Below are 24550 nucleotides of genomic sequence, written 5' to 3'. Positions count from 1 at the left end.
CAAACAGGCCTTTTGGCCCAACTGATCTATGTTGGTGTTTATGCTCCACAGGAGCAACCCCCCCAACCCCCCCACCCGACATCATCTAACCCGATATGCATATTCTGTAAAATAAAAACTAAGAGTTTAAGAAAAAGCCAGGGAGAATTTAAAATCAAATACCAAACTTGATTCACATTCAACTGCCCTTTAAATGTCAACAATCTCAAGCATCTAGGATTCAAGATCAAAAATACCTATTAAATTCACGATGGTTTATAAAGATCCCATTCTGCCAGCCTATTCTGCATAGTTTCAGCATAGATCATTTCAAATTTCACCAGCACTATCCATACATATTTTAATATAAATGTACAAATAATTCTGTGCTACACTAAGAGGGCTCATGTCAAAACACAGAGCAACCAGCAAAAACAGCTACTAGTATGAACTAGAACATTCTACATCCAGCTAATTTTGGTGAAGACAGAACAAAAATTTTAATGCTGTGGTTTTCTGCATTATCATTACTGAAATATTTCTGGTTAGGTTCAATACATCTTGCCGCCGCTAGAACAAATGTCTGTGCATCCAGACTGCTAACCAAGAACTGCCTTGGGAAAACTTCCAAGCCAGCCTGCCTGAAACTGAAGGACTGCAGTCAGAGAGGAGGAAAACAATTAAAAGGCCTGCCTGCCTGCCTGAATGTAGAATTATATGCAGCAATCAAATCCTGTACCTGCCTCCTTGTTATCCCTTTATATTTGCCTCGAGTAGCTTGCAATTGTGTAAACTGGTTCTGCTTTGCTAGGTATTGTAAATCAGCAAACTGGGACAATCCGAGAACTCTTTACTTTAATTCATTGGTCCAACTGTTGTTTTCATTCCCCTGTTTGTCAGTCTGTTACATTGAAATAATCAATGTTATATCAGCAATGGCACAGACAAAGTTTAATACTCATCCAGTGTCATCAGATTTGGTACTACACCCGAGTTCAATGATAGCGTTATTCTGCTGGCTCTCATTCTTCCCTTCACACCTGGTATTTTGATCAGTCTGAAGTCCTGTCGACTACAATATGCACTTCTGACAGTCTGCTATTGAACACTTATTACTGTTAACCAAGTCATTATCTTGGACATACCCAAAGCCTTTGATAGGGTCTGGTACTGTGCACTTGTAAGCAACCAATTACAATCATGCGGTCTCACTGCCCTGGAAATCACCAAAACCTTGGACAAGGGGTCTAGTATTTAGCCCTTAAATACATTTCAATCAGAAGTATCTCCACCAAAGCTTTGATCATGCAAATCCAGTTTACAGTCATAGAAAGATACAGCACCAAAACAGGCCCGTCAGCCCAACGAATCCGCACCGACCATCAACCACCCATTTATACTAATCCTACATTAATCCCATTTTTTCCTCTCACTTCCCACCTTCCCTCAATTCTCCTCTCACCTACCTACACGAGGGGCAATTTTTACAATGGCCAAATTACCTATCAACCCGCAAGTCTTTGACATGTGGGAGGAAACCGGAGCACCCGGAGGAAACCCTTGCGGTCACAGGGAGAACTTGCAAACTCCGCCTTCACAGTAAATGGCTGAAGCACACCTTGATCTCTTCCATTCCTTCAAAAGAGTTTCAAAATTTACAGTGTAGAAAGAGGCCATTTCAACCCATTGTGTCTGTGCTGGCTCTTTGAAAGAGTAGTTGCGTTAATCCCACACCCTTTTTGCCTGTAACCCTGTAAATTCCTCATTCTCAAGTACTGTCCAATTCCCTTCTAAAATTATTTATAGTCAGATGTTTGCCACACCTTTTGTCACAATTATCACCTCTTACTTTTGATGAATCCACCTCTAGTCCTTCTTCACTTAACAAAATTCAAGGCTTCTTATCTCCTCCGAGCCAAAATAGAACTCCTCCATCAGGAAAACTGCCTCCAAGTTTAATTTCCTTTTTCATGGCAAAAACACCCAATTCTCCCCTCAAATCTCAAAACACAAGTCCGTCCATGACTTGAATACTGCTCCCATATTTTGGAACCTTCATCTGGCATTTGTCTTGCACCGCAGTGTAGGGTACACCAAAAAGCTGCTGGGATAGTTTATCCCTCACTCACTTCAAGAATTCAAGCTCCCCCTCCTCCCCCGCAACCTCTTTCTGTATTTCTCCCTTTTAAAGCTAATACTACATGACCTATGCTCCACCTTCCCTACCTCTCTTGTTCCACCTAAACATCAATATGATGTCCAACGTATTCTTCCTCTTCCCTACATCCTCAGTGTTGAAATCAAGACTGATTAATAGCCTCCTCTGTTTCTTGTCCTTTCCCACGATATCATAACTGAGCAGTTCCTTATCTCCCACAGACTTCATTCCTCCCTACAATCTACACAGTCTTTTAAAACTCGAGATTGGAATCATCAAGTTACTACTTTGATTTACTTTATCTTATATTCTTTCCTAAAAGATAGAAATGAACAAACATGTACCCAACATGATTAAAGGTTTAAATAGACCACTCTGCGTGCTAATCATTGGAATTCTGCATTGTGCCAACCACAGAAAGTTTGAGGCCGCAGTTACCCAAGTAGTTTGTTTTCCAACCTCAGCTGTGCCTTTCTGGAGGGGAACAGAGCACAGGTCAAGCTCTTTCCTGAAGGAACAGCAAGAAAAACAAAAAACACACACAAAAAACGAAAGTAACCCAAACTGCTCATCTCCTAGCAGCTGGTTCTAAAGTAGCATAAGGAAATACACTTAAGAGATGAATTTTATACTTATTTCAGTCTGTAAGGCCTAGCGAAGAAAATTATTTTTAAAAATTTGAAAATAAATTAGCATGCTGAACCGAATGAGTTTACTGTTGAATGTCGGTCAATAGCGTGCTTCTTAACTAGGTCTTTCGAAAGCAACTTGTGCTGGCTACCCAGATATCACAGCTTGGAGCAGGTTTCAACTGTCTAGTTAAGGTATAGTGCTTGGGTTTTTAAGTTTGACCACATACTGAAGATCTTAGAAAGATTTAAAAATTTAGCTCAGTTTCAAATTAAGAGAGAATGCAGCAAGTTTCAACAGTCACGTTTTTAGAAAGATTAAGAAGATTAGAAGATTAAGATTTAGACACAGACAACTATATTTGGAGCACACGTCTTTAGAACTCATGTGCAGTAAAACCATTTTTGGAAAGTAAGTTGCGGTATTCATTTAAATAAAAAAGAAAGTCTTGTATTTATATAGCACCCTTCACGATGACCGGAATCTCAATGCACTTTACAGCCAATCAAGTACTTTTTGAAGTGTAGTCACTGTTGTAATGCAGGAAACGCAGCAGCCAGTATCCAAACAGCAAACACCCACAAACAGCAATTTGTAATGACCAGATAATCTGTCTTTGTGATGTTGGTTGGGGGATATATATTAGCCAGGACAGCAGGGATAACTCCCCTGCTTTTCTTCGAAATAGTGCCATAGGATCTTCCACATCTACTCTAGCAAGCAGATAGGGCCTCGGTTTAACGTCTCATTTGAAAGACAGCACCTCCAACGGTGCAGCACTCCCTCAGGACTGCCTTGATTTTTGTGTTCAAGCTCTAGAGTAAGACTTGAACCTGGAACCTTGTGACTTAAGAGGCAAGAGTGCTACCAACTGAGCCACAGGTGACAAATAATGCACAAGTTGAAGATTCAAAACACTCTGAAGAGTTTATTAAAACACTACCTTACCAGCTATTCAGGAGGCATTAACTACAACACATCAGCAGCTGGGTGGAAAACAGCCACTAGTCTCCAACCAGGTGTCTCAGCCGAACATCTTCACTTGAAGTGGTGTAGGGAGCCAGGCCATCCAGCAATGCAGGAAACTAGTTTTACTTTGCAATCAGGATCTTGCAATGCTCGCAGCTCCAATTCAATAAAGAACATTTACATTAATGCTGCAGGAAAAACGTAATGGGCTACAATGTCACTGCCTAATTTTCAGCACATCCCTCCTTACATGCCCTAATAAGGGCAAATAGGCAACCCAGTCCCGGGTCCTTGCTAATCTCCAATCATTTACCTAGGGGCAACGATGGAATGGTCAGGTCGAGTTTTGTCAACAATTATATTTTCTTCTCTTCTGTAAACACAGCGCACCAGTAGATAAACACACAAATCCAACTGGTCCACTGTTTTCTATTCAGGAGTCTATTACACCCATTTCAGCTAGGAAGTCCATCCACATGATACCAAGTACAGCTTCTATATACCATGTGTCACACACGTTACAAAGCAGAAATAGAAGAGCTAAAATGCCTTCACTAAATTACAAAGTGGCTCATTAATGCCATCTTAACTCAGGTTACAATTGTGTGCATATTTATACAAATGCACCAGTACTGCCACATTTATGTACCTGGTGCCCCAGTAGAACATGTGTGATGAGATAGGTGTCACATTAAGTCTGTAAGGATGTGTGCACATGATATTTCAGTTATATTATGAACCCTAAATATCAAAAGCCCTCAATGATGGGAAACAACATCAAAGCCTTATTGACTCCAATATACAATCCACTGCAATCTAAGACAATCTTCTCCCAGGATTACCAACAGACCACAAAACTGAACATCTAGAGTAATTATTCTCAAATCAGATATGAATGTAATCTCTAGTCCATTGAACAACCAGGAATAGGTGAACTACAGAGCCTACAGAATAACAGTGGGAATCACTGCAATAATTATTTCAAGTACTGAAAGGAAAGAGGCAATCATGTTGGGGACAGTAGGCAATCCAAAAACTCCAACAAATTAGAACCAAGGTGTGCTTTGAACCATTGAACTGCAAGCGCCAGAGGTTCTTTAGACCCTAGAGCAGTACATGTAGTTTTATTTGTTTCAAAGATTTTAGTTGAAAGAACTGAACATTGCAATCAACATTGAGCTCCAGTAACTCCCACAGTGCTACATCATGACTGACTTCTTTTCAAGAGAGGTGGACTGGTGAAACAGCATTAAAGTTATCTGGAGGCGTGTTTTTGTCATAGTGGAGAAACTACAGCATTTTATTAAACCTTTCAGCAAGAGAAATAATGGAATAATTTACTGTATATGCAAAATTATTATTTTCATGGAACCATCAAGATGATTGAGAAGTGCTTTCGTATGTGTCAAACAAAAAACTCCCTGCTGAGTGAAAAGCATTAAGTACAGCCCATATTATGGATAGCCGACTTGCAGAGATGAGACTTTTGTGGATCACATGAAATGTTTATGCAGTACGAGCGAAATGCTCAGTATACTCCATTTCTTTGCAGCAGTGTACACATGCCATGTGGCAAGGGTCAGTCCATGCCGGGGGAGGGAAGGCTAGAAACCCCTAGTCAGGGCACAGCTCTGGTTGGAATCCGTTCCAGTCTGGAGCTGCTCTTATGATTGGCAGATCCACATTGGTTCAGTTGTATTTTCTGTTTCACTTTCACATCTGCTGCATTGGCAGTTTTTCTACTCTCCTATCCTTTATCTTTAATGCTTTTATTGTGCATGGTCTTCCCCCACCATGATTTGCATATTCTTTTGTACTTTCTAGATGTCTGCAATTTAAAAAAAAAGCATTTGTAATTAAGCAATTTGCAGGTCATTTAATATACTAACTGCCTCGCTGTGATTTGCTGCATTGGCTGGTTTACTCTTCACCTCTTTCTAATTCAGCCCTAATCCATTAGCCTTCAGTCTGATGAAGGGTACAGATCATAATCAGACTTTTCCCTTTACTGATGCTGACCAATCAGCTGCGTATTTCCAGTGTTTGCTGTTCTCTTCAACTCAAGAAGTTGACCATTTTATTTTGAACAGATACTCTAGGGAATTTACAAAGCTGCTCAGAAAACACTGGAAATTTAGATTTTATGTGCAAATGCTATTCAAAACAAAATTCAATTTGCATCAAAAATCAAAGAATCATCCTACAGTCATAGCCAATGATTTGTGGTTTTCACAAAAAAGGACTGAAAACACCAAACACCATCTCCAAAATGTTGGAAAGAACTCGCAATCCCATGTGATAAAAATGGAGTGTGACAGACGCCATGGATCAATGGGCCTAATTATCCATGGAAAGAACTCCAGAATACATGTCAAACGGACAGGATCCGAGTTCAGAAACCAATGGTATTGACTATGGTAATAAAACAGAAAATGCCAACAACACTCAGCAGATCAGGCACTATCCGAGGAAAGAGAGAAAAAAAAAAGTTAACATTTGGATCCATGACCTTTCATCAGGATTCATCAGACCTCCTGAATGTTTCCAGCATTTCCTGTTTTTATTCCAGTTTTCCAACATCCACTGTATTTTACCTCATTTATCTATGCTGCTTGCCGCAAACAACAGTGGCAGAAAACTTATTTTTAATAGGATTGTCAGGGAAACCAGGTGGTGTGGCATTTTGGATACCAAAGCGCTACATCATCAATTGGCAGAGATGCAGGCTTGATCTTCAGATTCTTCTGTGTCGAGCTCCAAGTCTCAGCTGATCTGTGACGATGTCATGCCAAAATGGAGGGAGATGAGGAAAGAAAGGTTCAACATAGGCCAATCCGATATACCTCTTAGTGGTTTAGGTAGAAAAGACCTCAGAGCAGATAACCTGGTGGTCCCTTTGTTTTAAGAAGGTGCAAAGATAGAAGGAATAAAATTGTTTTAAGTTATCACACTATTTTATATTGTTAATGCTATTAAAACTGAGATGGAAATATCTAGCACACACCCTTTCTCTTCCCCACCCTGTTCCAGATGCAAGAGGAAAGCACTGTATCTGGACAAGGTGAGAGATTTATTTCCTTCTGATCCCTGAAAGAAGTCTATCAGTGTGGCATTATTCTGCTTCAAAACTTACAACCAAAGCCAGAATCACTTTGCTCAGTTTTGAATGGGTTTTCCCAGCACTTGTATGAGAGGCAGATAGGATTTTCCAATGCACTGCCACCCTTGAATAATTACATCCTGCAGGAAAGCACCTCTGATTAAGCATAAAGGTTTAACTTACTTGTGCTTTAATTCATTTTTTAGCCTGCAAGATGGCTAGAAATTATCCCAAAAACACAATTGAACATAGAACAGTACAGCACAGTACAGGCCCTTCGGCCCACGATGTTGTGTCGAACCTTTAACCTACTCTAGGATCAAACTACCTACATACCCTTCATACTACTATCATCCATGTACCTATCCAAGAGTCGCTTAAATGTCCCTAATGTATCTGCTTCTACTACCACCGCTGGCAGTGCATTCCACGCACCCACCACTCTCTGTGTAAAGAACCTACCTCTGACATCTCCCCGAAACCTTCCTCCAATCACCTTAAAATTATGCCCCCTGGTGATAGCCCTTTCCACCCTGGGAAAAAGTCTCTGGCTATCCACTCTATCTATGCCACTCATCATCTTGTACCCCTCTATCAGGTCACCTCTCATCCTTCTTTGCTCCAATGAGAAAAGCCCTAGCTCCCTCAACCTTTCTTCGTAAGACATGCCCTCCAGTCCAGGCAGCATCCCGGTAAATCTCCTCTGCACCCTCTCTAAAGCTTCCACATCCTTCCTATAATGAGGCTACCAGAACTGAACACAATATTCCAAGTGTGGTCGAACCAGGACCTTATAGAGCTGCAGCATAACCTCGCGGCTCTTAAACTCAATCCCCCTGTTAATGAAAGCCAACACACCATACGCCTTCTTAACAACCCTATCAACTTGGGTGGCAACTTTGAGCGATCTATGGACGTGGACCCCAAGATCCCTCTGTTCCTCCACACTACCAAGAATCCTGTCTTTAAGCCTGTATTCTGCATTCAAATTTGACCTTCCAAAATGAGTCACTTCACACTTTTCCAGGTTGAACTCCATCTGCCACTTCTCAGCCCAGCTCTGCATCCTGTCAATGTCCCGTTGCAACCTACAACAGCCTTCCACACTATCCACAACTCCAGCAACCTTCGTGTCATCGGCAAACTTGCTAACCCAGCCTTCCACTTCCTCATCCAAGTCATTTATAAAAATCACAAAGAGCAGAGGTGCCAGAACAGATCCCTGCAGAACATCACTGGTTACCGATGTCTTCTATGGGCCAGCCAATTCTGTATCCAGACAGCCAAATTTCCCTGTATCCCATGCCTCCTTACTTTCTGAATGAGCCTACCATGGGGAACCTTATCAAACGCCTTGCTAAAATCCATATACACCACATCCACTGCTCTTCCTTCATCAATGTGTTTTGTCACATCTTCAAAGAATTCAATAAGGCTTGTGAGGCATGACCTGCCCCTCACAAAGCCATGCTGACTGTCTCTAATCAAACTATGATTAGATTAGATTAGATTAGATTAGAGATACAGCACTGAAACAGGCCCTTCGGCCCACCGAGTCTGTGCCGAACATCAACCACCCATTTAGACTAATCCTACACTAATCCCATATTCCCACCAAACATCCCCACCTGTCCCTATATTTCCCTACCACCTACCTATACTAGTGACAATTTATAATGGCCAATTTACCTATCAACCTGCAAGTCTTTTGGCTTGTGGGAGGAAACCGGAGCACCCGGAGAAAACCCACGCAGACACAGGGAGAACTTGCAAACTCCACACAGGCAGTACCCGGAATCGAACCCGGGTTCCTGGAGCTGTGAGGCTGCGGTGCTAACCACTGCGCCACTGTGCCGCCCTAATGCTTTTCCAAATAATCATAAATCCTGTCTCAGAATCCTCTCCAATAATTTGCCCACCACCGACGTAAGACTGACTGGTCTATAATTCCCAGGATTATCCCTATTCCCTTTCTTGAACAAGGGAATAACATTTGCCACCCTCCAATCATCTGGTACTACTCCAGTGGACAGTGAGGACGCAAAGATCATCGCCAAAGATACGGCAATCTCTTCCCTCACTTCCCGTAATATCCTTGGGTATATCCCGTCTGGCCCCGGGGACTTATCTGTCCTCATGTCTTTCAAAATTTCCAGCACATCCTCCCTCTTAACATCAACCTGTTCGAGCATATCAGCCTGTTTCACGCTGTCCTCACAAACGACAAGGTCCCTCTCACTAGTGAATACTGAAGCAAAGTATTCATTTCGGACCTCCCCTACCTCCTCCGACTCCAGGCACAAGTTCCCTCCACTATCCCTGATCGGCCCTACCCTCACTCTGGCCATCCTCTTGTTCCTCACATAAGTGTAGAACACCTTGGGATTTTCCTTAATCCTACCCACCAAGACTTTTTCATGTCCCTTTCTAGCTCTCCTAAGTCCATTCTTCAGTTCCTTCCTGGCTACCTTGTAACCCTCTAGAGCCCTGTCTGATCCTTGCTTCCTCAACCTTAAGTAAGCTTCCTTCTTCCTCTTGACTAGCTGTTCCACATCTCTTGTCATCCAAGGTTCCTTCACCCTACCATCCCTTCCTTGCCTCATCGGGACAAACCTATCCAGCAGTCGCAGCAAGTGCTCCCTAAACAACCTCCACATTTCTGTCGTGCATTTCCCTGAGAACATCTGTTCCCAATTTATGCTCCCCAGTTCCTGCCTAATAGCATTGTAATTACCCCTCCCCCAATTAAATATTTTCCCATCCCGTCTGCTCCTGTCCCTCTCCATGACTATAGTAAAGGTCAGGGAGTTGTGATCACTATCACCGAAATACTCTCCCACCGAGAATTCTGCCACCTGGCCTGGTTCGTTGCCAAGCACCAAATCCAACATAGCCTCCCCTCTAGTCGGCCTATCTACATATTGAGTCAGGAAACCTTCCTGGACACACCTGACAAAAACTGCTCCATCCAAACTATTTGCACTAAGGAGGTTCCAATCAATATTAGGGAAGTTGAAGTCACCCATGACAACAACCCTGTTACTTCTGCACCTTTCCAAAATCTGCCTCCCAATCTGTTCCTCCGTGTCTCTGTTGCTATTGGGGGGTCTATAGAAAACTCCCAATAAAGTGACTGCTCCTTTCCTGTTTCTGACTTCCACCCATAATGACTCAGTAGACAAACCCTCCTCGACGACCTCCCTTTCTGCAGCTGTGATACTATCCCTGATTAGCAATGCCACTCCCCCACCTCTTTTACCTCCCTCCCTATTCCTTTTGAAACATCTAAACCCCGGAACATCCAACATCCATTCCTGCCCCTGTGATATCCTGTGATAATTGAGGAAACTGCCTTAAAAATAGCTGATGACAATTTGACATGGAAGCCTAATGAAGCTCCAGCAATTAAATTAGCATTTAGTCACTTTTTCCTCTTGCGACAGATCTTAGAAATCTTAGAGATACCAGTCATTTTTGCCTGATCACAAGTACACAGGCACTCATGTATTATAAACAGAAAGAGAACAGATGGTGCAACAGTGACCAGTTTTAAATATTGTGATTCAATATATACTGCAGGGATATAAAGCAGTAAACTGCTGCAGAAAATGAAGTGATTATACTGCAGTACCTGCCATGTGATCAGAATTACCCTGAGAGCAAACACCCCCACATTTGTTATCCTTTCACCCATATCTCTAAGTTCTATGCCCTCCGACACTACTGGTAACACTAGCTCAAAGAAATCTGCCACAAAAGATCAGAGAGAGTTAATTTTAATTTAGTCTCTTTGTAAAACACGAGAAAGAGAGAGAGAGAGAGAGAGAGAGAGAGACCAGGGAGGGAATTATAAGGCTACAATTCAATTTTGGGGGTCCAATGTCCATATAAGCAGCTTAAGTTTTTTACTCTTGTGGTTTATGATTTGATTAGACCATTGCTGCCTAGAATTATAACTGGATACCCTTCTCGACTATACACATCAGTATATTCCCTAGCTATGTCTATCACTATATTGCCACATACTGACATCCTATGCTGGGGGGGATTTATGGATGGGCTCTATTTTCAGGGCTTTATGATGTTTTGGCCCAAATTCAATTAATCTCCAGTTTTTCAGGGCCTTACCTTATCAAAATTTTCAAGGAGACAGTTTGTCTTGCGCTAGAGTCTCTGGACCAGATGACTAATTTCATACAAGAAAATGTATTCTCTATACAGGAATTGTACAAAAAGTAGATGTGATTCTGGCACAAGGAAGATGCAATTTTTGTTAGTGCCATGGTTCAAAAGAGGAAAACGATATCAAGTTGTTGAGCATGTGGAGAGTGAGTGATTCAGTAGTTTCGATAAAAATATACAAATTTCTTACCAACCTTTTTTTACAGTTACAACACCCACCCATAAAATCAGGACCTTTTTTTAAAAAAAAAACTTTTAAGGCCAGCTGGTTTAAATGAGTGTTAAATGGCTCAGTGGGTAGCAGTCTCACCTGAGTGAGAAGGTTGTGGGTTCAAGTCCCACTACAGGACCTGAGCACAAAAGTCAAGTCTGACACTCCAGTGCAGTACTGAGGGAGAACAGTACTATTGTAAATCTGCTCATTTCTACACTATCAGAGGTGCCATTAAAGCAAGGCCCCACCTGCCTTCTCAGCTGGATGTAAAAGATCCAATAACACTATTTTGAAGAGCAGGGGCCAAAACTTATCACACAGAATATCAACATCACAAAAACAGATCATCTGGTCATTATCATATTGCTGTTCATGGGACCTTGCTGTGTGCAAATTGGCTGCCACGTTTCCTACATTACAACAGTACTTCATTGGCTGTAAAGCACTTTGGGACATCCAGTGGTCATGAAAGATGCTATATAAATGCTATAAGAAAGACTTCTTTCTTACTTTACAATGTTACTGATTGGCTAAAATCTCTTGCCTGCGTTAATGAAACACAATCAAATATTCAGAATGGGGGATGCTGGCGGAAGAAGAGAGATTAAGAACACCATTTCCTATAATATGATTCTAGCAACAGCAATGTAAAAAGTCAAATTTACGCAATGGAAACACAATCAAGTGGGTGGGGTGTTAGCACAAATATAATGCGTACATACAACCTGCAGGGTTAAGGTTTGCCCACAGGAGTGTCACATAACCCTCAATATGGCCTGGCACTAATCCAGCTTTGGTTAAAACGAATAAAATGAATGCGTTTTCCCTTCTAAGGCATTTTCCCTCCCTGCATTCTTTATTATTAAGTAATGTGTACCCTACACAAAGGCTTTAGGTCCAAGCTAGAAATTCCTGATTTGAAACCAGTTTTGTTCCTTGGGTGCAGTCTCAGATACAGTAAAGAATAAAAGATAACGTTCCTTTAAGTATTGATACAGCCCCCAGGTTGGTAACAGGAAAGCAACATAGCAACCAAGTCATTCCCTGCCCTTATTTCCTTTTTTTTTGCATGTTTTGGTCTTGTTTTCTCTTGCTTTGCTTTCGGACAGTAGCTGTTCATCATTCTGCTATTCACACCTCCTCTGGACACATCTTTTGTCTCTTTACTTGTGCCAGAGGTGATCTCATTGAAACTTACAAAATTCTTAAAGGGATAAACAGGGTAGATGCAGTTAAGATATTTCCCCTGGTTGGAGAGTCTAGAATCAGGGGACACAATTTCAAAATAAGGGGGAAACCACTTAGAACAGAGATGAGGAGAAATTTCTTTACTCAGCGGGTTGTAAATCTTTGGAATTCTCTGCCCCAGAAGGCTGTGAAAGCTCAGCCATTGAGTATGTTTAAAGCAGAGACTGACAGGTTTCTAAATACAAATTACATAAGGAGATATGGGAGATACTGCGAGAAAAAGGCACTGAAATGGATGATCAGCCATGGTTGTATTGAATGGTGAAGCAGGCTCGATGGGCTGAATGGCCTACTCCTGCTCCTATGTTCCATTATTACTCCCTTTGGCTCTGCCCTACCAACTCTTTTGACACATAATGTCTCCCATCTTCCACCCAATCACAGACCTTCCCTTTTGTTCTTTTTCCACCCTCCCACATTTGACCTACTTAAAAACTAATACATTTCTAACTTTACCCAGTTCTGATGAAGGGTCATCAACCTGAAACTTTACCTCTGTTACTGTCTCCCCAGATGCTGCCAGACCTGTGAGGTATTTCCTCCAATTTTTAGTTGCACTTACAACGAATGTTCTTCAGTACTGTCCACAGCTGTCAACAAAGTTTTTGGGGATTCACCCTCACCTCTGGAGAAGGAACTCACAATGAATGCAAAACCATAGCTGAACTGCCAAACGAGTAACGGTCCAATGGAATAACAAGTTCTAGGTAATAATCACTAACAAGAGAGTCTAACCACCTTTCCTTGCCATTCAACAGCATTATCATCGTCGAATCCCCCACTATCAACATCCTGGGGAACACCAGTGACCAGAAACTTAACTGGACCAGTCACATAAATACTGTGGCCACAAGAGCAGGTCAGAGACTGGGTATTCTGTGGGCAGGTGACTCACCTGCTGATGCCTCAAAACCATTCCACCATTTCAAGGCACGTCAGGAATGTGATGGAATACTCTCCATTTGCCTGGATAAACGCAGCTCCAACAACAATCAAGAAGCTTGACACCATCCAGGACAAAGCAGCCCGCTTGATTGGCACCCCATCATGGCTCCCTTAAGCATGCACTCCCTCCATCACTGGTACACTGTGGCTGCAGTCTTTACCATCTACAAGATGCACTGCAGCAACTTATCAAGGCTCCTTCAACAGCACCTTCCAAATCCACAGCCTCTATCACCTAGAAGAACTAGGGCAACAAGTGCATGGGAACACCACCACCTCTAAATCACACACCATCCAAAACTGGAAATATATCACTGTTCTTTCATCTTTGCTGAGTCAGAATCCTCAAACGCCATATCTAACAGTACTGTAGGAGTCCTTCATCACATCGACTTCAGCGGTTCAAGATGGTGGCTCATCACCACCTTCAAGGGCAATAAATGTTAGCCTTGTCAGTCATGCCCACATCCCAGGAACAAAAAAAAGGACTTTTTTTTTAAAGAGTGAGGGGAAGGAAAAGATATACTGTAGCTGTCCCAAAATTAAATTTTCCCAATTCTCTGTATAATCCTGGTTAAAACATACACCTTCAATAAAAGATAGCACTGGCTGTCCTCTTATCTGGTTAAGCAATACATCACAGCGTCATAATAAACAACAGAGATGCATGAACACAGCTGAAAATAACTGGCCTGGTCACAGATGGCAATCCTTGAGACCCTCCCATTGGTAGCTAATTGGTTCGGGAAGTATTGACTTTGGCAATGCAAACAGCTTCAAGTTGGCTATTTTCCACTAGCCAATTAAAAATATTGACAACATTTCTGGTTGGCTTACTCTTCTCTTGATGTTTTAGCCAAACGACCTTAATCCATTAGTCAGATGGGTGCAAGTAGTCATCCTTCATTTTGATGCATTTTTGTTGGCATTGCAGTCTAACTCAGATAGCAAAGCACTGCAAACATCAACTGCTATTCCACTGCCAAGAGCCTTCACCATTATCCAGATTCAAGCAGTTTCCAGCAGTTTCTACATGGGACTGATGTTTCAGTGGGTCACTGTCTAATCTGGAACATACTAGTCGTAACTACAGGCTGCAGAGGAGAGATAATTAAACAAGCCATTCCTGGAAACTCATTTATAGATATCTCAATATATAGAACCCCTTTAGAAAACAAATTCATGTATGCATGTTCCATTTCTCCTGCCCTCTCCCTCCACTCTTCAGTACAGAGGCAGAGGGGAGGGGAACTTAAAGAAGGAATAGAGTGTAGCAAAAAGGGTGTGAAGGAGGAATACAATCACACAAATCCCCACTTTAAACCCTGGCCTATGCACAGAGTTAGTGGGAAGCACTGTAAATGACCTCAGTTGGGGGAAAGAGAGGAAGGACGTCAGAATTCCTGCTCCTTTCACTATCCAGTGTAAATTTTATGAAAAAAAGTGCAAATGTTAAAGAAGATAAATCTGGGCTTGGCCATGATGCCCCGACTGTGAGTAGATTGTGCAACACTCGAATCAGAAGGGCTGTCAGCACCTGTAAAATTGAACATGGGCCACCACCCTTTGGGAGGAGAAAATTGGATACAGGACATTAAATACATTTCTGAAATAATGCTAACTGAACAGCACTAAATCATGTTCTATTCCTTTTAATGATTAAGATAATAAAGTTGCTGCATAGAATAACTTTTAGAGTAGAGCATTCAGTTAACCACACGGGTGTGACAAGGGCCTCAAGCTGTCAGTCTGGAGGTCAATGAAGGAAAAACAAAATAGCAGCTTTATTTTGACTGTCAGAAATCTCAAATTTAAAATTTGCCTCTCATTTCCACTTTATACACTTCATTGAATTTCATTTGGGTGAGAGATAGAGGTGGTTTTTAGCTTCAGACAAAGAAGCACAAGAACCAGTGCTATTACAGAAGCGAGTCTTCACAGGCCTTGCTACAGCTTCCTGGTTAACAACACGTCTTGCAAACCCAAGCCTAGCCAAGCTGAATTTTTTCCCCTCCCCAGCCAATACGATTGCTGGCAGCCCATCTCACTCAACAAGAATGATATTTATTACAGCAACAATGGCACTGCTGCTCTGCAGAGCAGGAGCTGAATGATAACGTCAAACCAAGTATGCACCAAGAGAATCATGGCCACACGCACTAGCTCTGTGATTAATCAATCACATTTCAGTCATTTCAAATCTGACAATGATTAAAAGATTTTAATAAATTGACCAACCCAGCTTATGTAACCCTGCGACTGATGAAAATCACTTACGAAAAATGCCAGTGAAATTTACACTTTGTGAATAGGTTCCCCAACCCCTCCTCCCCTGGCCATCCTATCCGAGATGACTGATAGATTTAGGTCAATGAACTTTTAGAACCTAGCTGGAGTTGATTCACTTTACTTCACAGATTAAGTGACCCAGAAACAGCCTTGGCTGTTGGAGATTGTTTTGTTTTTATTGTAGGTAAATTCAGCCCAAGTTTTCTTAAATTATTTGGTTCAGGAACAAGCATAATTGATGGACTTAAAAATAATAAGTTACACTGGTTCCTGACTAAACAATTTAAGGAAACTTAGAAAAACAAAAGAAAAGGGAGAAATTACACAACATTTCCATATTCCACCTCACATTCTGTTCTACTGAAGTTGGCTACAGAATGGATAAAATTGAGTCTTCATTCAACAGCTTAAGCTTCTCATTTGGATCCAAACTCCTTTTTGCAGTCATTATATTCACTGTGGTTCCCTGATACAGCAGCAAACTGCACTGGTCTCCAAAATGGCCACCTGATCTTATCCATGGTTACAGAAATCATGGAAATTCCAGAGTCCTTCACAATTGAGAGATGTCTGCACAGCACGAGCATAACAAACAACAGAAAGCAAATACTTCGCAAACCCTCATCTGCTTTAAAGGCCTCAGAAGAAACGGTATAAAATTCAACAATACCGCAAAGTAACTAGATTTTTTTTTTGTAGTTGAAAATGCTTTTATTTTTACATTTATAAGAAAAAGGTTCAGAACCAAGATCAAAGGAACATGTCCCCTTAAAAGGCAAATTTAATTAATTCTGTGATCCCACAAAACTTAATATGAATGGGAGTAAAAACACTTTCCAAATCATCTTATGACTTCCAGCAGCAAGTTTTTGTTGTTAGTGTTGACTTCATAAATTCATGAAAATTGCAGCAGTGACTCTGCATTTTTGAACTTCATTTAGCCTCTCCTCCCTTCCACACCTGTACCCTATCTGTCCACACAATACTGGCAATACCATTAGCTAATTTTGAAAAGTGCTAACATTTAGCTAATGCAGCATTTTTTGTGGCCTCCAAACCAAGCTATCTAATGGATTTGCAATGATAAACATCAAGTGCAGGCCCAAAATATTAAATGCCAATCCCAACCTCACGTAAATACTGGCATCAAACACTGGCTCCCAAACAGTTGCCAAGAGTGCAGGTATATTCAGGGCAGATGAAACTACTAGCAAAAGGATAATCACTTTAGTCTTCCAGATTAAAAAAGAATTACATCTCTAGAATCAATCAGTTATCCAAGTGTCGAGTATTTTTAATGGGGTTTGGGGAAAAATTAATAGTATAAATTTAGGTTAAAAAACTGAAAAAAGCTGAAATAATTAAAAATGATGCCAATTCAAATTTTCAAATCTAGGCACTGGATCCATCGATTCAAAGTTACATGAAAAGACCAAATCTGTTCAGTTACTAAAAGCCAACCAATCAGCCATTGCTTTTTTTGTCAAAAGATCCTCTTTAGCTCAACTGACAACTCTTGTTCAAGCAAAGTCTGGCTTTGAAACATTCCAGTACATGAGGAAATCGCTGCTCTTATATACATGAAACCCATGACCTAAAGTTTTATTCCAATATATTGTGGTGCTGATCTGTCAGATCCACCACTTCATGAAGGTATCAGACTAAGATTTCTATTATAATCTGACCACTAATAACATGGAAACATACAAAAACTAAAAGAGGTGCCTTTTTACACCCCACTATTACTAATGTATAAGGGTTAAAGATACCACCAAAATTGAACTGCAATGAAACATGAAGAATGTTGCACTATAAATTAAAATTTCCACATGGATAAACACACTGCCAACTCCCCCACCCCCACCCCTTGCTGACTCCCAACTCCAAATATGGGCATCCTCAGTTACTCCCAGGCAGTTTCGGCCATTGCCAGAATTTAACTCTAATGCAAGAAAAGCTGATTTTCCCTTCCCTCCTGCAACAGAAGATATCTGCGCGCCTACAAATGTCAGCTGTTCTTATGGGAGGCGTAACCTCTCAGTTCTAACCTGTGCAATTACAGGATTCCCCATCTAAAGCTTTCAAGAGTCTCTAGACTTGCATTTTCTCTCTACACATCACAGAACACCATGCTAACGTATTAGGCTATAAAACTGAAAAATGTTGAGCTCTGTCATGAGCAGATGTCTTCTAGTGGGTGCCTTCACCCTATAAACTGTAGAGTGTTGGCCTAATACATCACCTACTCCCTCACACTATAGCCCCTCTTAGCAAAAGACCTCATCATTCTATAGCTGAGGAGGAAAGAAATATACATCACTGATGAAGAAGCCAAGAACTCTCAATGCATTTTTCTTTTTAAAAACACCTCAAAAACACTTTCCTATTAAGTTACTGATCTTTGACTATGTGCCAGAAATGGCATTTATAATGCAAAAGGTGTCCTGTACGATCCTCAATGTTTTTGTTACAAGGCTAAGAAAAAACATGAAATAAATTAGACAAGCAAATGAAAACAAACAGAAAATGATAAGATTATAATTTTAAAGATATAGAGAGAAAAATTCTGGAACTACACAGCAGGTCATCGAGCACCTGAAAAGACATAGGAACAGGAGTAGGCCATTCAGCCTCTCAAACATGCTGGCCATTCAGAGATCTGTACCTCAAATCCACAGTCCTTGATACCCTTGCCTGACAAAAATCTGTGGATCTTAGTCTTGAAAGCTCCAATTGTCTCAGCCCACAACCTTTTGTATGGAAAGAAGAATTTCAGATTTTTACTTCTAGGGAAAAAATGCTTCCTCACTTTCTTCCCAAGGGCCTAGTTCCAATATTAATATGCCCCCTCCTTCTTGATTTCCCCAGAAGAAATCATTTCTCTCTGTATCCACCCTACCAAATTAGTTTAATATTTTAAATGCCTTGATCAGATTGTTCCTCAAATCATCTATTCTCATGGGAACACAAGCCTAGTGTAAATCCTTCTGCAGAGCCTCTAAACCCAACCAAAAAAAGAGCATTTCCAGAAGCTCAGCACTTGTTGTGCATTTCCAGCATTCTGTTTTTATTTCAGATTTGCAAGTTTCACTTTTTTCTCTCAAATTGCTATCCTCTGAGATGAGAAGAGACAATTATGATAAAGCCCTCATCCATTAAAAAGGAGAAAGGGGGTAGGGGAGAATATAAGAAATAGGAGCAGGAGTCGGCTATTCAGCTCCTCAAGCCTGCCCCACCATTCACTGAGGGGGGGGGGGGGGTGGTAAGGAGAGAGAGGGGGGGGGGGGGTGGTAAGGAGAGAGAGGGGGGGGGGGTGGTAAGGAGAGAGAGGGGGGGGTGGTAAGGAGAGAGAGGGGGGGGTGGTAAGGAGAGAGAGGGGGGGGGGTGGTAAGGAGAGAGAGGGGGGGGGGGTGGTAAGGAGAGAGGGGGGGGGTGGTAAGGAGAGAGGGGGGGGGGGGTGGTAAGGAGAGAGGGGGGGCGGTAAGGAGAGAGGGGGGGCGGTAAGGAGAGAGGGGGGGCGGTAAGGAGAGAGGGGGGGGCGGTAAGGAGAGAGGGGGGGGCGGTAAGGAGAGAGGGGGGGGCGGTAAGGAGAGAGGGGGGGGCGGTAAGGAGAGAGGGGGGGCGGTAAGGAGAGAGGGGGGGGCGGTAAGGAGAGAGGGGGGGGCGGTAAGGAGAGAGGGGGGGGCGGTAAGGAGAGAGGGGGAGGCGGTAAGGAGAGAGGGGGGGGCGGTAAGGAGAGAGGGGGGGGCGGTAAGGAGAGAGGGGGGGGCGGTAAGGAGAGAGGGGGGGGCGGTAAGGAGAGAGGGGGGGCGGTAAGGAGAGAGGGGGGGGCGGTAAGGAGAGAGGGGGGGGCGGTAAGGAGAGAGGGGGGGGCGGTAAGGAGAGAGGGGGGGGCGGTAAGGAGAGAGGGGGGGGCGGTAAGGAGAGAGGGGGGGGCGGTAAGGAGGGGGGGGGAGAAGAGTGGTGGGGGGGGAGAAGAGTGGTGGGGGGGGGAGAAGAGTGGTGGGGGGGGGAGAAGAGTGGTGGGGGGGGGGAGAAGAGTGGTGGGGGGGGGGAGAAGAGTGGTGGGGGGGGGGAGAAGAGTGGTGGGGGGGGGAGAAGAGTGGTGGGGGGGGGGGAGAAGAGTGGTGGGGGGGGGGAGAAGAGTGGTGGGGGGGGGGAGAAGAGTGGTGGGGGGGGGGAGAAGAGTGGTGGGGGGGGGGAGAAGAGTGGTGGGGGGGGGGGGAGAAGAGTGGTGGGGGGGGGGAGAAGAGTGGTGGGGGGGGGGAGAAGAGTGGTGGGGGGGGGGAGAAGAGTGGTGGGGGGGGGGAGAAGAGTGGTGGGGGGGGGGAGAAGAGTGGTGGGGGGGGGGAGAAGAGTGGTGGGGGGGGGGAGAAGAGTGGTGGGGGGGGGGAGAAGAGTGGTGGGGGGGGGGAGAAGAGTGGTGGGGGGGAGAAGAGTGGTGGGGGGGGGAGAAGAGTGGTGGGGGGGGGAGAAGAGTGGTGGGGGGGGGGAGAAGAGTGGTGGGGGGGGGGAGAAGAGTGGTGGGGGGGGGGAGAAGAGTGGTGGGGGGGGGGAGAAGAGTGGTGGGGGGGGGAGAAGAGTGGTGGGGGGGGGAGAAGAGTGGTGGGGGGGGGGAGAAGAGTGGTGGGGGGGGGGAGAAGAGTGGTGGGGGGGGGGAGAAGAGTGGTGGGGGGGGGGAGAAGAGTGGTGGGGGGGGGGAGAAGAGTGGTGGGGGGGGGGAGAAGAGTGGTGGGGGGGGGAGAAGAGTGGTGGGGGGGGGGAGAAGAGTGGTGGGGGGGGGAGAAAGAGTGGTGGGGGGGGGAGAAGAGTGGTGGGGGGGGGAGAAGAGTGGTGGGGGGGGGAGAAGAGTGGTGGGGGGGGGAGAAGAGTGGTGGGGGGGGGGAGAAGAGTGGTGGGGGGGGAGAAGAGTGGTGGGGGGGGGAGAAGAGTGGTGGGGGGGGGGAGAAGTGGTGGGGGGGGGGAGAAGAGTGGTGGGGGGGGGAGAAGTGGTGGGGGGGGGGAGAAGTGGTGGGGGGGGGAGAGTGGTGGGTGTGGGGGGAGAAGTGGTGGGGGGGGAGAAGTGGTGGGGGGGGAGAAGTGGTGGGGGGGGGAGAAGTGGTGGGGGGGAGAAGTGGTGGGGGGGGAGAAGTGGTGGGGGGGGAGAAGTGGTGGGGGGGGAGAAGTGGTGGGGGGGGAGAAGTGGTGGGGGGGGGAGAAGTGGTGGGGGGGGGAGAAGTGGTGGGGGGGGAGAAGTGGTGGGGGGGGGAGAAGTGGTGGGGGGGGGAGAAGTGGTGGGGGGGGGAGAAGTGGTGGGGGGGGGAGAAGTGGTGGGGGGGGGAGAAGTGGTGGGGGGGGGAGAAGTGGTGGGGGGGGAGAAGTGGTGGGGGGGGGAGAAGTGGTGGGGGGGGAGAAGTGGTGGGAAGGAGAGGGAGAGAAGAGTGGGAAGGAGAGGGAGAGAAGAGTGGGAAGGAGAGGGAGAGAAGAGTGGGAAGGAGAGGGAGAGAAGAGTGGGAAGGAGAGGGAGAGAAGAGTGGGAAGGAGAGGGAGAGAAGAGTGGGAAGGAGAGGGAGAGAAGAGTGGAAGGAGAGGGAGAGGGAGAGGAATGGAAGGAGGGAGAGGAATGGGAAGGAGGGAGAGGAATGGGAAGGAGGAGAGGAATGGGAAGGAGGGAGAGGAATGGGAAGGAGGGAGAGGAATGGGAAGGAGGGAGAGGAATGGGAAGGAGGGAGAGGAATGGGAAGGAGAGAGAGGAATGGGAAGGAGAGAGAGGAATGGGAAGGAGAGAGAGGAATGGGAAGGAGAGAGAGGAATGGGAAGGAGAGAGAGGAATGGGAAGGAGAGAGAGGAATGGGAAGGAGAGAGAGGAATGGAAGGAGAGAGAGGAATGGGAAGGAGAGAGAGGAATGGGAAGGAGAGAGAGAGAGAGGAATGGGAAGGAGGGAGAGGGAGAGGAATGGGAAGGAGGGAGAGGGAGAGGAATGAGGAGAGGGATGGGAAGGAGAGGAAGAGGAATGAGAAGGAGTGGGTGGGGACGAGGTGGGGGGTGGGGGGTGGGGGGTGGGTGGGGACGAGGTGGGGGGGGGGATGGGGACGAGGTGGGGGGGGGGATGGGGACGAGGTGGGGGGGGAGGGGGAGGGGGAGGGGGAGGGGGAGGGAAGGGGGGGAGGGGGAGGGAAGGTGGGGGGAGGGGGAGGGAAGGTGGGAGGGGGAGGGAAGGTGGGGAGGGGAGGGGGAGGGAAGGGGGGGGGGGGAGGGGAGGGAGGTGGGGGGGGGGGAGGGGGAGGGAAGGTGGGGGGGGGAGGGGGAGGGAAGGTGGGGGGGGAGGGGGAGGGAGGTGGGGGGGGAGGGGGAGGGAGGTGGGGGGGGGAGGGGGAGGGAAGGTGGGGGGGGGGGAGGGGGAGGGAAGGGGGGGGGAAGGTGGGGGGGGGAGGGGGAGGGAAGGTGGGGGGGGGAGGGGGAGGGGAGGGGGAGGGAAGGGAGGGGGGGGAGGGGGGGGAGGGGGAGGGGGAGGGGGAGGGGAGGTGGAGGGGGAAGGTGGGGGGGGGAGGGGGGGTGGTGTGGGAATGGGGAGATCAGAGCCATTAAATCGAGAACTGTTTTATTTAATTGATTGCATTAGAGCTAATTAATTAATCAATGTGGCTGCAGGTGCGGCGGCCTTACCCGTATCTCGTTCCTCCTGACCTCCAGGTCGCAGATGCTGTGGCCGTGGTGGCTGCCCAGGTAGTAGCAGTAGCGACACACGGCCACCTGATCCGTCTCGCAGTGCAGCAGCCGGTAGGCGTCGTGCTGTGCGCAGCTCCAGGCCCGCGCGTCCCCGGCCTCGATTAGTAAGTGGCTACCGCTGACCGAGGCGGCCTGCAGGTGGGCGCCGACGTGGGCCTGGCAGCAGCCGGTGTCGCAGCGGAGGCAGACCTTCTGGGCCGGCGAGTTGCGGCAGTAGCGGCAGCAGAGCGGGCTGTAGGCGGCGGCCGAGTTGGCGGTGTTGCCGGACGATGAGGTGGAGGAAGACGAAGCGGCGGCTGCAGCGGCGGCGGCAGCATCGGCCGTGAAGGAGTTGAATTTCTCCACGATGTTGCTGAGCTTGAGGTTCTTCTCCAGGACCGGCTTCTGCGGGTAGACATTGTTGCACTCGGGGCAGCGGCTCACCGACTCCTTGCCCCAGGCCTCGCCGATACATGCCCGGCAGAAGTTGTGTTTGCACGGCAGCTGCACCGGCTCGACGAAGACCTGCAGGCAGATGGGGCAGAGAAGTTCCTCCTCGAAACAGCTCTTCCAGTTTTCAGCCATCTTGGAAAAAAGTCGTTATTTTCAAAAATTCAAATAAACCGCACCAACGGCCAAACTCTCAGCTTCTTCCTCTCTTTCAACAAATATCAGGTGAGGTTTTCCTCATTTAAAAGTCAAATAGACAAAAAAAAAATCCTCTAGAACAGCCAGCCAACACACACCCTCTCCTCTTTACCTCTGTCCCTTTCTTCTTCACAGCCTCAACTGTCTCACTTCCTCACTGCCATCCAGCTCATAAAAGCCTCTCTCGCTTTTTTCTCTTTTCCCAAAAAGAAATTTAAAAGGGAAATTCCAATCCTCTTGGCTTCATTCGATTGCAAAATCCTTCGCCAAAAATAAAAACACAAATGTTATTTGGGCTTCAAATCCACTCATTTACAGCCATCTTGAGCAAGTCTCTCTTTTAAACTGGGTGCTTGTTTTATTTTCCTCCTCTCTCCTCTTCCTCCTCCTCACGGATTTTAAATCATTTATATTTACGGCACATTTTTTTTCTTCATCTTTCCCCCCCCACCACCACCACCACCACCTTCCTTTTCAGTGTTTTTTTTTCTCCCGCAGACGAACACCACCCTCTTCTGTCAACTCCAAACTATTCGACTGTCCTCTCCAAGTCCTAGATAAATCCAAATAAAAGGCTCACAAGAGGCGAAAATCCAATCTGGCGCTCGCTTTCATCACCATTAAATCCAAATCTAACACACACAAATCAGTTTTCAGCCATCTTGCTTTCTTCTTGCCTCTGCTTTTTTCTCCTCCACATTCGTATTTGAAAAATGTGCATTTATGTTAAAAGGTTTGTTTATGTATACGTATATATATTTTTTAAAAACATGCACAAAATCAGAAATAAGGCATTGATCCTCCAGTAATGGATCACAAGCTTCCTCAATCATACGCAGGGAGGGGTGAAGGGAAGTTGAAAGGAGGAGGAGGATATGGAAAAAATCCGGTCTGGTCTTATCAGAATAAATATACAACGCACTGCCCAAATCGAGTTTAGCCCACCCCTCTTTTTTGTTCATGTGATAATTCACTTTATGTATATGGTTAAGAAAAACCATATGCTATTAAATAGGAAATGCCTGTTAAAAGTTGATGTAATTCTTTTTTTAAATTACACTTTTTAAAACCAATTTTGTTTTCAGATGCGATGAACACAAATTGGTGCTATTAAATTATTCAAAATTTTTTTAAAACGCCTGTTTAATTTTTGACGAGATTTCCAGTTTGAGACGTGGTCAAGATTAATAAATGTACAATTTACATTTTTAAATGCATATTTTTCTCCCGAAAAGGGACATCTGACAGAAATTGTGCCATTATTTTTCACCCTGCTAGAACTTGTGTATGTATTAGATATCTAACTCGTGCATGTTTGGTCCCCACAGGAATGTAGAATTAAAGAATTTTATCTAAGGTGCTTAAACAAAAATGCTTCTAATATTTCGCCAAGTTTGGCTCTTACTTACCAGGGAGATTTTTAAAATACCATTAAATATATTGCCAATTTGAATCAATCCAATGAATAAGCATGCTTAAATTTTTGAAATGGAGCTACAA

The 24550-nt window shown here is 45.3% G+C and overlaps 1 protein-coding gene across 1 annotated transcript in view; it reads right to left on the bottom strand.

Moving 5' to 3' along the window:
• LOC137380753 (E3 ubiquitin-protein ligase TRIM8-like) overlaps positions 1-23962 on the bottom strand; it is an 81306-nt gene extending 57344 nt beyond the window's left edge. The window contains exon 1 of the mRNA XM_068053064.1: positions 22361-23962. Within this exon, the coding sequence (XP_067909165.1) occupies positions 22361-22987 (627 nt within the window). The 5' untranslated portion in view covers positions 22988-23962. The remainder of the gene's footprint in view (positions 1-22360) is intronic.
• Between the last annotated feature and the right edge of the window lie 588 nt (positions 23963-24550).

Source organism: Heterodontus francisci, chromosome 20 (genome assembly GCF_036365525.1).
Source record: "Heterodontus francisci isolate sHetFra1 chromosome 20, sHetFra1.hap1, whole genome shotgun sequence".
In the NCBI taxonomy this organism is placed as follows: domain Eukaryota; kingdom Metazoa; phylum Chordata; class Chondrichthyes; order Heterodontiformes; family Heterodontidae; genus Heterodontus; species Heterodontus francisci.
The sequence above is the reverse complement of the archived record's forward strand: the minus strand, read 5'-3'. Positions and strand labels throughout refer to the sequence as shown.